Below are 12,945 nucleotides of genomic sequence, written 5' to 3'. Positions count from 1 at the left end.
TTTAAAAGGAATGCCCAGCTACGTGCCAAACTGGTAGTAGATGGTACCACTCACACGATACCGGAGGAAATTGCCAAGCTGCTAGCTGACAGATTTAGCACAAACTTCACCCCCCTGCCCACAACAGCCATATCTCAAAGCATACTTGACACGAGTCCTCTACCTTATTTTCCTAGAGATCCGGTCATATCTGCACTCACCAAGGTCAAAAACACGGCCCCAATAGGATCAGATAACTTCCCAGGTTGCTTATTAAGCAATCTAAAACAGGACCTAGCGGACCCACTTGGCATTCTCTGTAACTATAGCCTGAGAAATGGCTTTGTTCCAGCAGAGTGGAGAACAGGAACAGTAATCCTCTTGCACAAAGGGGGGCCAACAACCGACCCTGGGAACTATAGACCCATGAGTCTAATCAGACTCATCTGCAAGGCAATGGAAAGAATCATCATGGACCTTATCAACAAGGACATAGGTGACCTTCAAACTCTAGACCCAACCCAGTTTGGTTTTGTTAAGGGTAGATCATGCTTATTAAACCTAGTAAACTTCTTCAAGAAAGTCAACAAAACCCTGGATGAAGGTAAGATAGTGCATACTGCCTATCTTGATATAGCCAAGGCTTCTGACACAATCTCCTACACAGGTATCATTGGGAAACCCTCCCAGCTGGGGATGTGGGCTACATACATGTTTGTTTACAAAATTCATTGAACATGTGGGAGAAATAGACAAATGTAGGTTTTGTAAAACAGAATTGGAAAGAGTCACACACCTTGTTGCTGGTTGTAATATACTAATATCAGAAAGGCTGTATACTGAAAGGTATAGTAATGTGCCAAGACTGCTGCACTGGGGATTGTGCAAACATTATAATACTGAGGCAGCTGAAAAACACTGGAAACATAAGCCACAAAGCATCGTAGAAAATGATGAAGTCTACATCACATGGGATCACCCATTACCAACAGTTCAAAAGACAGATTTGAGAAAACCAGATATAGTGTTCCATGAAAAGAAGACAAAAGTAGCATTCATCATTGAAATCGTTACAACCAGTGACTACAGTGTTTTCTGTACAGAGAGACATAAAGTCATAAAATATCAAGATTTGTAGATAGAAATGACAGCAATATGGAGGAAAGATACCCAGACAGTTCCAGTGGTAGAAGGAGCAAAGGGTCTTATAAAAAAGAATCTACAGTCATATTTAAATATATTACCAATACATGTAACTCCATAAGAATTGCAGAAGGAGTCATTACTGGGCACATTGGGGGTGCTGCAAAGAGCACTTCTGGCTGACATCAAAGATTGAAACAATACTAATTTCATGAACTTTAATCATACTTTGACTTAGGAATTGGGTCCATTCCTGTCATGGTATTAGAAACTCAAAAGATCTGGAGAAATTAACAAAAAATAGGGATTAACCTTTGCATCAATAGATGGATAGCCAAATGGCTCACCAACAGAACACATACTGTCACAGTTGGTGACTCTACCTCTACCGGTAGACCAGTCACCAGTGGCCTTTTACTGTTTGGAATCTACTTCTCGGAAGTCCAGGCTAAAGTAGACGTTCTTTGGCTTACCAAGTTCACTGATGATTGCAAATTGGGTGCAGTCAATGAGTCCCAACAATGTTAACATAATACAACAGGGGCTAACACAGAAAAGTGCCAAAGCCACAGTCTAAAACTAAATGCAAACAAAGTGCATTATTATCCCCTTTGGCAAAACAGAATTTAGTGCCAATTACAATATTGACAGCACCCCCCCCCCCCCCAAGTTCAAACCTAGTGGTGTGAGATTTGGGAACACAGGTAGATGGCAATCTGAACTGCGACCACCAAGTTTCCACAGTGGTAAGGAAAGCTTTCTATGTTGCTCATCTCATAAGTAAGGGCATTGCATCCAGGTCTATGGATGTTAGAACTCCACTGTAATCGACCTTCATCAGACCATTAATAGAGTACAATGCTCCCTTCTGTATGTACCTCACCAGACACTTGCAGCAGCTGGACAGATCACAGAGGTTTCTCACCAAGAAAATGCAAGGCCTCCAAACCATGACTTACATGGATATTTTGAAAGCTCAGTCACTATACTCTGTATCGTATAGGCTGCTAAGAGGTGACTTGTGCCTGACCTAGAGGGTAGTCCCTGACCCTGCCCTAATGGATATCCTGCACATCCTCAAGTCAAATGGCACAAGAGTCACTTACTCAAGGGATCTTAACCTAGCCTGTGACATTAACAGAACATGCTGGAGAGACAGCTACACCTCCCAGAGATTGCCTCTACTCTGGAATAAACGTCCAGTTCACGTGAAGCCTCATTGACCCTAGTAACCTGCTATGAACCTATGAACCTAGAAAAAGTATAAAGTACTAATGTTTGGCATTCTTGACTGAGTACACTCCACAGTACTTTACCAAAAAATGAAAAATTTTATGAGGACATGGGAAAACATGTAAGGCAGAAATCAGGGGTAACCGAAAGGTACAGAGCTGACTAGAGACTAACTTTTCTTAGACCACACACTCCATCCTAGCCATAAGCCAATTTGTTTCTTATAAAAGAAACATGAAACAATGGAATCGACTCCAGTGACTAACTTCTCTGTTACTTTTCACTCAATGCTCATTCTCTGAAATGTACAAACTCTCACATGGCTCTCCTCTTTGTCCCTGCTGCTGTCTCATTGGTCATGTGCTGTATACCCAAAAAAAAAAAAAAAAAAAAGAAAGCATACCGGACTTGACATAGTAGTGAGTGAACAGGTGGGTTGATTAATTAAAAATTAAGTAGCTGATCACTGGACAAGAAGCCACTACAAAAGTAGACTCAATTCGCTCATGTTATTTAAAAAATGTATTTTGCATTAAAAGGACAGAAACCTTCGTTTTACGTAGCAGGATGCTAGAAGGATGACTGGAACCGTTCTCATGCTAATGGAAAGGGGAATTTGTTCAGCTAGAAGAGACAGTGATATGGGCAAGTAAATGTGAAGTCACACTGCAGACTTATTTTTGTTGAGTCATGCAGATCGTGCCTATAAAGGATGTTACAATTAAAAGGTGTTTTGCTTTTAAGCGTACTGTAGAGAACATAATATTGTATTACATTAATTATGCTAACTTTCTATAGTTGCATTTTTGATGAACAAGTTAAAATGGTAGTGCAAAGTGGTAGCACTGCACTGTCCATAGAGAAAAATAAGTTGCTTTCACTCCTTAAGTAGCCATTGCACTACACTGCCTGTTGTGTTGTTTTCATGTTAGTTACAAAATTAAGATAATTTATTATTCTGTACCGATGGGCCCACCTGCAGGTATGGGCCCCAGGCAGCCACCCAGAACACCCCTATTATAATCCACTACTGTCCCTAATAAGTTCTTTGAAATCTCTTCTTAAACATACTGTCTCCCCAATGTAATATATATTATACAAACTAAAAAACAGCTTCACTATGACAGCTATACCTACTTTTAACATCAATCTTGATCCTATTTATTAAGGAAAAAGTATTTGTTACATATTTACAAGCATTTCAAGATCCACAGGAGAAAGTACCCTTCTGTGGTATAACTGTAAATGACCTATTTTCTTTAAGCCTTATAATATGATTATGTACTAACATGTCACCTATAGTTTTACCTTTTTAAAATTAACTTATTAGCATATCATTGCTGGAGCCTTCCTGTGTCCTGACAGAGTGCTCTTCAAACTATCTGGAGATATACAGAGCTAAGTATATTTTTCTGGCACGTCAGAGTTGTGTACTGTTAATTGTTGCTTGACTAATTTTATATCATTGCTGGCTGACTTCAGAGTTGTGCACTGTAATTTTTGCTTCACTGTATAGTTTTTCAGATCTCTGCTGAAGTTGTTGTTTTTCCCCTACACACTCTCCCTATTCCTGTTTTGTTGTTTAAATTTGGAGGCTTTTGCAGTTACCCGCCCCACTGTAGATTTGATCTGGGATACTCTCCCCAGTCCCATCTCTTTGCCTCATTCTACCTAATAGACTCCTTCTGCACCTGTTTTTAGTCATTTGTAATTTAACTGCATTTTTTTTAAACTGTTTGGTCTAACATTGCTCATACTCAAGTGTGCTAGCTTGCACTGCATTTGAATTGTTTTTACTGCTGTATTAGCAACTTTTCTGTATTAAAAAAAAATCTAAGCCTGTTTCCTACCTTTCCTGTAACTAGTGTAATTCAGATTTGCTGTATCCAGGATTGTATGAAAGATTCTGACCCCCCCAAGATTTCTGTGTTGCAGGGAAGCCTTCTAGCTTATCAGTGGGAGTGGTAAGCACTAGGTAACCTATCTACCACATAAGGAGTGGTTCTGGCCCAGAAATTGTAGTTACTGGCCGTTTGGGCAGTTTTTCCATCTCTCTCAACTTTCTGATTTAAAAGCCCGCATTTGCACTTGTTTCCCCCCTTTCCTGTAACTAGTTTAGTCCAGATAAAGATTCTTAGTTTTAGCACTTAAATTTGCTTATTCGTGATCAGCACTTGTTCAGAACTTGTTGTAAGCATTAAATAAGCTACTAATTACTACAGCACTCAACCTTCCTCATTACGTAGAGGAAAACAGTTTTTGTACTTACTTTCCTCACTTGCTTAGAGAAAAATAGCTCTTGTACTCACTTTCCTCACTTATCTAGAGGAAAATATTTTTTAATTCAGGCATGTCCAAGGGTCAGCTCCCAGTGTTCTATCCTGTCTTTCTGATGAATCTGGGCATCTTGGGGCAATGTAGAAATTGCCTCGTGTACACAGATAACCCTCTCCTCCTACCACCCAACACTACAACCTGTGAGAGATGCACTTATCTAGCCAAACTGGAAGTAAAGCTCTCTCCAACCAAGACTGAACTTGACAGTCAAGAGAAGAAGGTAAACACTTGCACCACACCACACTCATCACATAGTCTCTATAAATCTACACCACCAAAATCCACACATAGAAACACAAAAACATTCGTTGAGGCTCTCAATAATAATCTGCTCAAGCAACAGAGACCTCCAAAGCAGAAATGCAGGCAACCTCCACCCTCCAACAAAACCCAAATGACACATAGACCGCAGACTCAGTGTGCCACTCAACCACAGCCAATAAGGCAAAACAACGTACCCAACATACTAGTCATAGGTGACTCTATAGTCAGGCACACTGATGTCCCACTCACCAGGCTAAGCAAGGAGAAGGTTACTGTCAGCTGCCTGTCGGGTGCCAGAATCCACCACATAACCCACGCACTCAGGTCACTCCACAACAAGTACAAATATGACTCTGTCGTTGTCCATGTTGGTGTGAATGACCTGAGATGTACCTCCCCAGACTACATGAAAAGAGACATGGAAGAGCTCTCCGATCTTGTAGCCCAGGCAGGTATGATCCTAGCCCTGAGTAGCATTCTGCCATCACCCAGAATGATACCGCAGTACAAGGACAAAACAAATGACTTCAACAATTGGCTAAGCTTCTGGTGTCATTCTAAAGGGATCCAGTATCTGTCTGTCTGAGATGACATGGTTGACAGACCACATTGCTTTGCCAGAGATGGCCTGCACCTGTCACCCCTGGGATTCTGGATACTGAGCTAAGGTTCTTGCCACCCTATAGTGCCTTTTATAGGCAAGGTTCAAATGACAAATTCACCACCGCAACAGGAACAGGCAAGCAAAAACTGAGGGTGATGCTACTCAATGCTAGAAGTCTAAATCTCAAAATGCACTCACTTGAGGCACTCCTTAAAATGGAAAACATTGATATCTGTGCAGTGACTGAGACGTGGTTCAAGGCTCCAGAGAGCACCCCTGCACTACCAGGCTATAACTCATACCACACTTTTTGGCCATGTAACCTGGACCGGAACACCAAAGGCGGAGGTGTGTCCATATTCATTAAGGAAATCCACACCTTCAGGCTAGTTGCTCAGCATAATTCATCCGAGGTTATCCAAGTGCAACTAACTCTGGGCAAAACTGCAATCCAAATTGTAGCTTGCTACAGATCCCCCACCATGCCCCAGGATCCCCCTCCTCTTTTTTGAGGTAATGGAAAATATTAGGGTTCAACCAAACACCCTAATAATGGGCGATTTCAACTACCCCTCCATTAACTGGGAAAACTACTCATGTACCAACTCCTTCGCTCAACGCTTTCTGGAATTCATAAACTCCAATGCCCTGGATCAATTTATCCACACCCCCACTATGGGCAACAATATCCTAAATCTAGTCATTACCAACATGAGTGACCGGTGTTCCACACCTGAAGTCAACGCCTCATTGGTCCAATCCGACCATAAGCTAATCACCCTAGATATCCACATTCTGCCTCCACCCCCCATTAAGAAAACCACGGTAAAACATTTCTCCAAAGCCAACTTCATGCTTCTTAAGACAGAAGTGGTGAACTTTGTGACACCCATACAGATGGACAATACAGTTACGACTACTGAATCCTACACAATTGCACTTTATAAGCACTTACACGAGTGCATGGATCGTGCTATCCCAAACAGAACCAAGATGCTATCCTCCAAAAAAAGGAAGCCAATCTGGTGGTCCCCTGCCATAAACAAACTGTACAACAGAAGGAAGAAACTGGTGCAAAAGAGAGTAAAATCCCATGAGTACAGAAGCTCCCTGGTCAGCCTCAGTAAGAAGCTGCGATCCCTGATAAAATACTCCAAAGCTAGTTACGTAAACTAAATTGCCACTGATTCTAAAGACGACCACAAAGCATTCTATAGCTATGTCAAGAATCTCAATGGCAACACTCAGATCTGCTCTGAGTTGCAGCACAATGGCACTAAATATACAGACCCAACTGATATTGCCAACATCCTGGCAGATAGGTTCAGTGCTAACTTTACCCCCCTCTCACCCCCTAAAGGGCCCATCTCTATACCGGAAGAATGCAAAGTTCATGTAATCATGGCTGCACAGGTAAAAACCACACTCTCCAAAGCCAAGAACACAGCATCCATGGGACCAGACAACATCCCAGGCTACATTCTACACCAACTACAGAATAAACTGGCACCCCACCTAAGTACCATGTTCAATCATAGCCTCACCTCAGGCTTTGTGCTCGCTGAATGGCGCACAGTGACAGTTATCCAACTCCACAAGGGGGGAGCCACCATGGACCCCAAGAACTACCACCCCATTAGCCTGATGAACCTGGTCTGCAAGGCCATGGAATGTATCATCATGGAACTTATAAACAAAGACATTGGTAATCTCCAAACTCTGGACCCCACCCAGTTCGGGTTTGTAAAAGGCAGATCATGTCTCCTAAACCTGACAGACTTCTTTGAAGCAGTCACCAAAGCCGTAGACGAGGGTAAGGCTTATCTAGATCTTGCCAAGGCTTTTGACACCATCCCCCACTCTGGAATTATAGATAAACTCACTAAACTAGGTATAAATCCCTATATCACAACATGGGTTGGCAACTGGCTCACTGACAGAACCCACACTGTGAAAGTAGCAGACTCCAAATCCGACTTCAGAACAGTGACAAGTGGAGTACCACATGTTTCAGTCCTGGGTCCTCTCCTGTTTGGTATCTACTTCTGTGAAGTACAGGCTAACACAGAAAGTCTTTGGCTAACAAAGTTTACAGACGACTGCAAACTGGGAGCCATAATCGAAACTCCTAACAATGTGGACATCCTACAAAAGGGACTCACTGAGACAGATGCCTGATGTCAAAGCCATGGCCTCAAGCTCAATGCCAAAAAGTGCATTGTCACCCCCTTTGGTAAAAACTCTCTACCCATGAACTACAGCATAGGCAATAGTATACTGAACAACGAAAGTGTGATAAGAGACCTTGGGACACAGGTGGACAGTAGTCTCTCCTTTGATAATCACATCGCCACAGTAGTCAAGAAATCCTTCTACGTGGCACACCTCATCACAAAAGGCTTCTCATCCAGAAAAAAAGAGCTCATTGTTCCACTCTACTCATCACTCATTAGACCCATTATAGAGTACAACGTCCCTTTTGGTAAGTACCTCACAAGACATCTACAACAACTGGAAAGGCTGCAGAAATACCTCACAAAGAGGATTACTGGCCTCAAACAAATGCCCTACGCAGACCATCTCAAAAAACTCCATCTTTACTTCGTCGCATATCACCTACTCAGAGGTGATCTCTGCCTAACATACAAAGCTATGTCAAACCCAGAGCTGTTGGACATGCTCCACTTAAAGAAATCCCAATCCCTCTGAGCTACACGCTCTAGGGACCTAAACCTTGTCACCACAATAAACAAAACATGCCGGAGGGATAGATTCCTGTTCCAGAGACATCCCATACTCTGGAATAAACTACCTATCTATATCAAACAAAGCTCCTCATTAGCACTGTTCAAGAAAAATCTTGATGATTGGATGGGAAATAGGAAATTCACCCCAGGGACCACTTCTGTGGCTCTGCTCGACAGTGGCACAGGAAAATAATTTTCATGGGAGGGATAGATTCCTGTTCCAGAGACATCCCATACTCTGGAATAAACTACCTATCTATATCAAACAAAGCTCCTCATTAGCACTGTTCAAGAAAAATCTTGATGATTGGATGGGAAATAGGAAATTCACCCCAGGGACCACTTCTGTGGCTCTGCTCGACAGTGGCACAGGAAAATAATTTTCATGGGTGGCAGAAGCCAGGGTACCTTTTTGGCTGGGCTTGTATAGGCCCTAGGTTCGCTAGCCTAGTACCTACCTATAAACCTATGAACCTATGAACTTTTGTAACAAACTGAAGCCGTTGTTTAAAAAGTCATCTCTCCTTAGTAATGACCAATAATTCTTAATAATGTTAAATATCTTCTCACTAACAGGTGAATATGGAATATATGACTTGCTTGTGTAGTAGCTAAAAAGGATCCCTGGACCAGTTCATGTATGTGGTTATCAAATAAAAAATAAAGAAACAAAAGAAAATTAAAAATAAGTGCTCCAATTCATACTTAAGATATCAGTCATTGGAACTTAGGGAAGGTGGAAATGGCTAAATAAAGATATTTTAAGAGAATGAATTCTGATGTCCACAAAACAAGGTTATCTTTGAGACACTAGGGAACAAGGACCTCATATTCCTATATTTCATATATCTCACATTTCATATACATATACTCTGCTGAAAATGGGTATTACCCAGTCGGACTTTCTTGGTAAACAAAGACAAATAAATAAATATTCAGGGTAGGATTTCCTCTGGTTCCATAACTTCTGAGTAATTACTGCTCTTCACATATGAAGATCAGTAGACTGGCTGAATGAAATACAACAGAGCAGGCTGATCAATATTCTGAGATGAAGAATGGCAGAGGATTACTGAAGGGACATTATAACAAATATCTCAGCCCTAACAGATAATGATTTAAGTTGAAAAAGTCATGCTGCTGCTCAAAAGGGATTGAGTCATTAACTCTTGACCAAGTCAGAGGGATTTCTTTTGTCTCTTCATGGCTAAACTGAAAACGTATTAGTATGGTGTGTTATCTGATATAGCCTGACTGTGATCCATCTAACTAGGAACAGTTCTTGCATAACCAGATAACTAAATTACTATTTTCAAGCTTAACAATGATCAACTCTCAATCTCCAGCAAGTCATGTGTTGAAATCACATTCACAAATTGGCAGGAACAACTATCTTTATATAGATATTGGCTTTCTCCACAACAGTGCAGTTTTGAAGTTCATATATATATATATATATATATATATATATATATATATATATATATATATAAAACACGTAAGCAGAGTGTGCATTTATGTGGAGGGTGCAAGGAAGTTTGCCCACCACTGCATAAAATGTTTATTATGCCTGATTTGCAGCTTGCATCTTTAAGCCAGAAAGTCAAAATGGGGCATCTGTACTTGCTGCCTTGTTGACAACTTAAAATCTACAAGGTTATGCTTGACAAGTAGGCCATCAACAAAACAGACAACAGCCTACAGCTTATCTTTCATACAGTAGCTTTTCCTTTGCAAAAATCCCATATGATGGTTAGTTGCTCCCCTCCAAAGCCTTTGCAGGCTTCTATTGTACTTCAGTCTGCAGGCCTTCCTTTTTGAACTGGACAAAGTAGCCTGATGGATCTAGGTTAACCCTCCACTTCCTGTGTCTGCTTTCCTCTTTTGTCTTGGCCCTTTCTCTCTCCCCTCATGTATTCCCACTTCTATTTTTTTGTGCATTTCTCCAGTTTAAAAGGTTATTACCTGCTTACCCTCTTCTATTTGTCTCTTGTGTCCAACATTTACTCTCACAGATGGCAGCTCTGGCCTTACCGTGCACCGCTTGGTCTGATTTTAGTCCCTGGCACCTATTTCTTCAGTCAGAGCTCCTACTACTAGACATCATCATTACTTCTGGAGCTGTCATATTTCTTTGACCTCTCTCTTTCCCATCTTAGAATGGTTGCAAATATACACCTGCAGGGCCTGATTAAACGAAGCTTAGGTCCTGCGTACAGCCTTTTACTTTCCACATGGAGCCTAATGGTGCTGTACCCCAGGGATTCAGAAAGTAACTGCTGAGAGGTATTTTCAGGTAAACTTATTGTCATCTACTGATTCTGACATCTATGTAATTTCCATCTTGTCACCTCTCCAAGCCTAGATCAGCATTTCTTATATACTTACCCACATCCACTTTACTTCCTGTGCTACACCTGTCCCTACTCCCATCACAAGTTCATTCTACTCTTCCCATCCCATCTTCTGTACTAACACCTTTACTCTGCACCACAACGTTTGATTCTGTTAATTGAGCCCCTGAGGAGTCATCCTTGTTATTTTCATTATCTGATGATGAGCAGTCACCCTACCAGATGGCTGGATTGTACTCTGGGCTACATACTAATGCTCACTCTAGCTCTGGAGGGAGGTTTGCCTTTTTCCTGTCACATGTCTGTCTGCTTTTAATTATTATTCTTGTCAACAATGAGATGAATTCGTTCTCTGCTTCTAGTCCATTTTTTTCTGCTTTTTTTCTAAATCATTTTGTTGTTTTTTTTTTTCTAGCATAGACTTTCTTTGTGAGTTATTTTATTTTATGGTCCAAGTATTTTAATGCTATTAAACATAACCAACCACTTTTTGATCTAGCTTTAAATCTGCCAAAGCTTTTGACATGTCATATGGATTTACATCTTTAGTAAAGTCTGAACACTTTAAAGGGTGCATTGATATTGTACTTGAAACTTTTGCTAGTGAGGTCAAGAGTGTTTGGCAAGCACCAGAATAGAAAAAGAATTACACTGTCTTAGAGTCAATATATTTATTTCAGTTAAGTCACAACAAGCATTAACCGACTGACTTTAAAATACTCTCTGTTGAGACTTCTTTTACAACATAATTGTAAAATAATTATAAAGCTATTGTTGGGCCGAAGCTTTTGCCCATGCCCGATTGGCAATTCACCTTTCGTTTCCCACTTCTGTGTCAATGAAGTTTCCTCAGAAAATCTCCAAATCCAGTCAGTCTCTTCACTTATTTATACTGTTGTCAACAGAAGAAGCTCCACTTTCATCAGCCTCATACTGCCCATGAAGAAAAGTGTAGAAAAGAGTATGGCAGTGTAGAGCAGTCTGGAAGGGTAAGCCTATGGATGCCAAGAATTTATACTGCTGTGCACAACATGCATTATACTAACTACACTTACGTGAACAGCACTTTATATAAATCAATTTTCTTACATAAAACAGTTCACTCTAACAAACAGACCATTCTGGGACTTTATCTGCAAAGAGTTTATCATCATTTATCTTTTTTTTCAATCTGTTTCTTTCTGCAAAAATATGTATAATGATAAACATTTCAATCTCTCCATCCTGCACTGTGCTTTCTGACCTATTCTCTCTGTCAGTGTTTCTAGGTTCAATTCTACAGTTCTGAACCAAGGTGATTAACTACAGCACAGAGAAAACAGATGCAGAAGAGCATCCAAGACACCAGCAGAGATAAATTGAAACAAATTTATTATAAATTACTTACAAGGTAACGCAGTTACAGTACTTTATTAGTTGAGCTATACTGTTATGAAAAATTCGTAAGTAACCCCAAGGAAGACAGTACCTGGAGCTGAGAGTGACAGGGACACGCAGGCAAAGCTTCTGTCTGTCATGTCAATACAGTCAGGCAAAGAGCTTCAGTCAGGCACAGATGTACACAAGTGTCCTGAAAACAGAGTCAGTTTGCGTAACAAAACTCTGAAATGTTATACCTTTATATCTGCGTATTCATTCTGATAGTGCACAATTAAAAGTGCATTCTCTCACAAGTCATACTGTTAGAACCAGAATATTTTGAGTACATTTCATTACCACCTTACATAGATTTTCTTCATGTCCGGCAAATGCTTTTCATTTTCTCACACAGCAGCTGTGAGAAAGAAAGTAGTTTTCAGATATACATGAGTTTGTTACTTTTAAAGGGTAAGTTTCCCTTATCTCAAACAACTGACCTCACTGCATTCTGTAATCAGTTCCTTTCTCCGTGAATTATGAAAGTCGTGCAGGCATGGCTTAACAAAATGCTTGTAGAGCTAGCTTTAACTGCAACGCAAGAAAAGTGCAGTAGAATAACACATATTCATACTCTGTTTATGAGGGCTCAAACCACATGCATATGCAAAGTATGTTGACCCCCACAAGAATATCAGTACCTTTTACACATTGTACTCTTTTCATTGATTTTGATGCTACATTTTACACTTTGATGTTAAATGCAAGTAATTACTGACTTACAGCCGCTGCATGGAGTGCACCATAACCAGATGAATCGGCAACATCCACATGAATGAGGCCATTTCGTAGGATTTCATTGATGATCTTATAGTTCCCTTGTGCAGCTTCTTCAATCAGCTGCTCAGAAATTTGCTCACGGAGCCCT

General features: G+C 40.7%; 1 protein-coding gene across 1 annotated transcript in view; it reads right to left on the bottom strand.

Annotated features, from left to right (window-relative positions):
- The window catches only part of ANKMY1 (ankyrin repeat and MYND domain containing 1), a 1,970,922-nt gene that overhangs the window by 1,514,783 nt on the left and 443,194 nt on the right, over positions 1–12,945 (bottom strand). The window contains exon 5 of the mRNA XM_044070101.1: positions 12,801–12,945. This exon is cut by the window's right edge and continues 72 nt beyond it. Within this exon, the coding sequence (XP_043926036.1) occupies positions 12,801–12,945 (145 nt within the window). The remainder of the gene's footprint in view (positions 1–12,800) is intronic.

This window comes from Protopterus annectens, chromosome 4.part1 (assembly GCF_019279795.1).
Source record: "Protopterus annectens isolate FY-2018-M chromosome 4.part1, PAN1.0, whole genome shotgun sequence".
NCBI classification, from domain to species: Eukaryota; Metazoa; Chordata; order Ceratodontiformes; family Protopteridae; genus Protopterus; species Protopterus annectens.
This window is presented reverse-complemented; position numbering and strand designations above follow the sequence as displayed.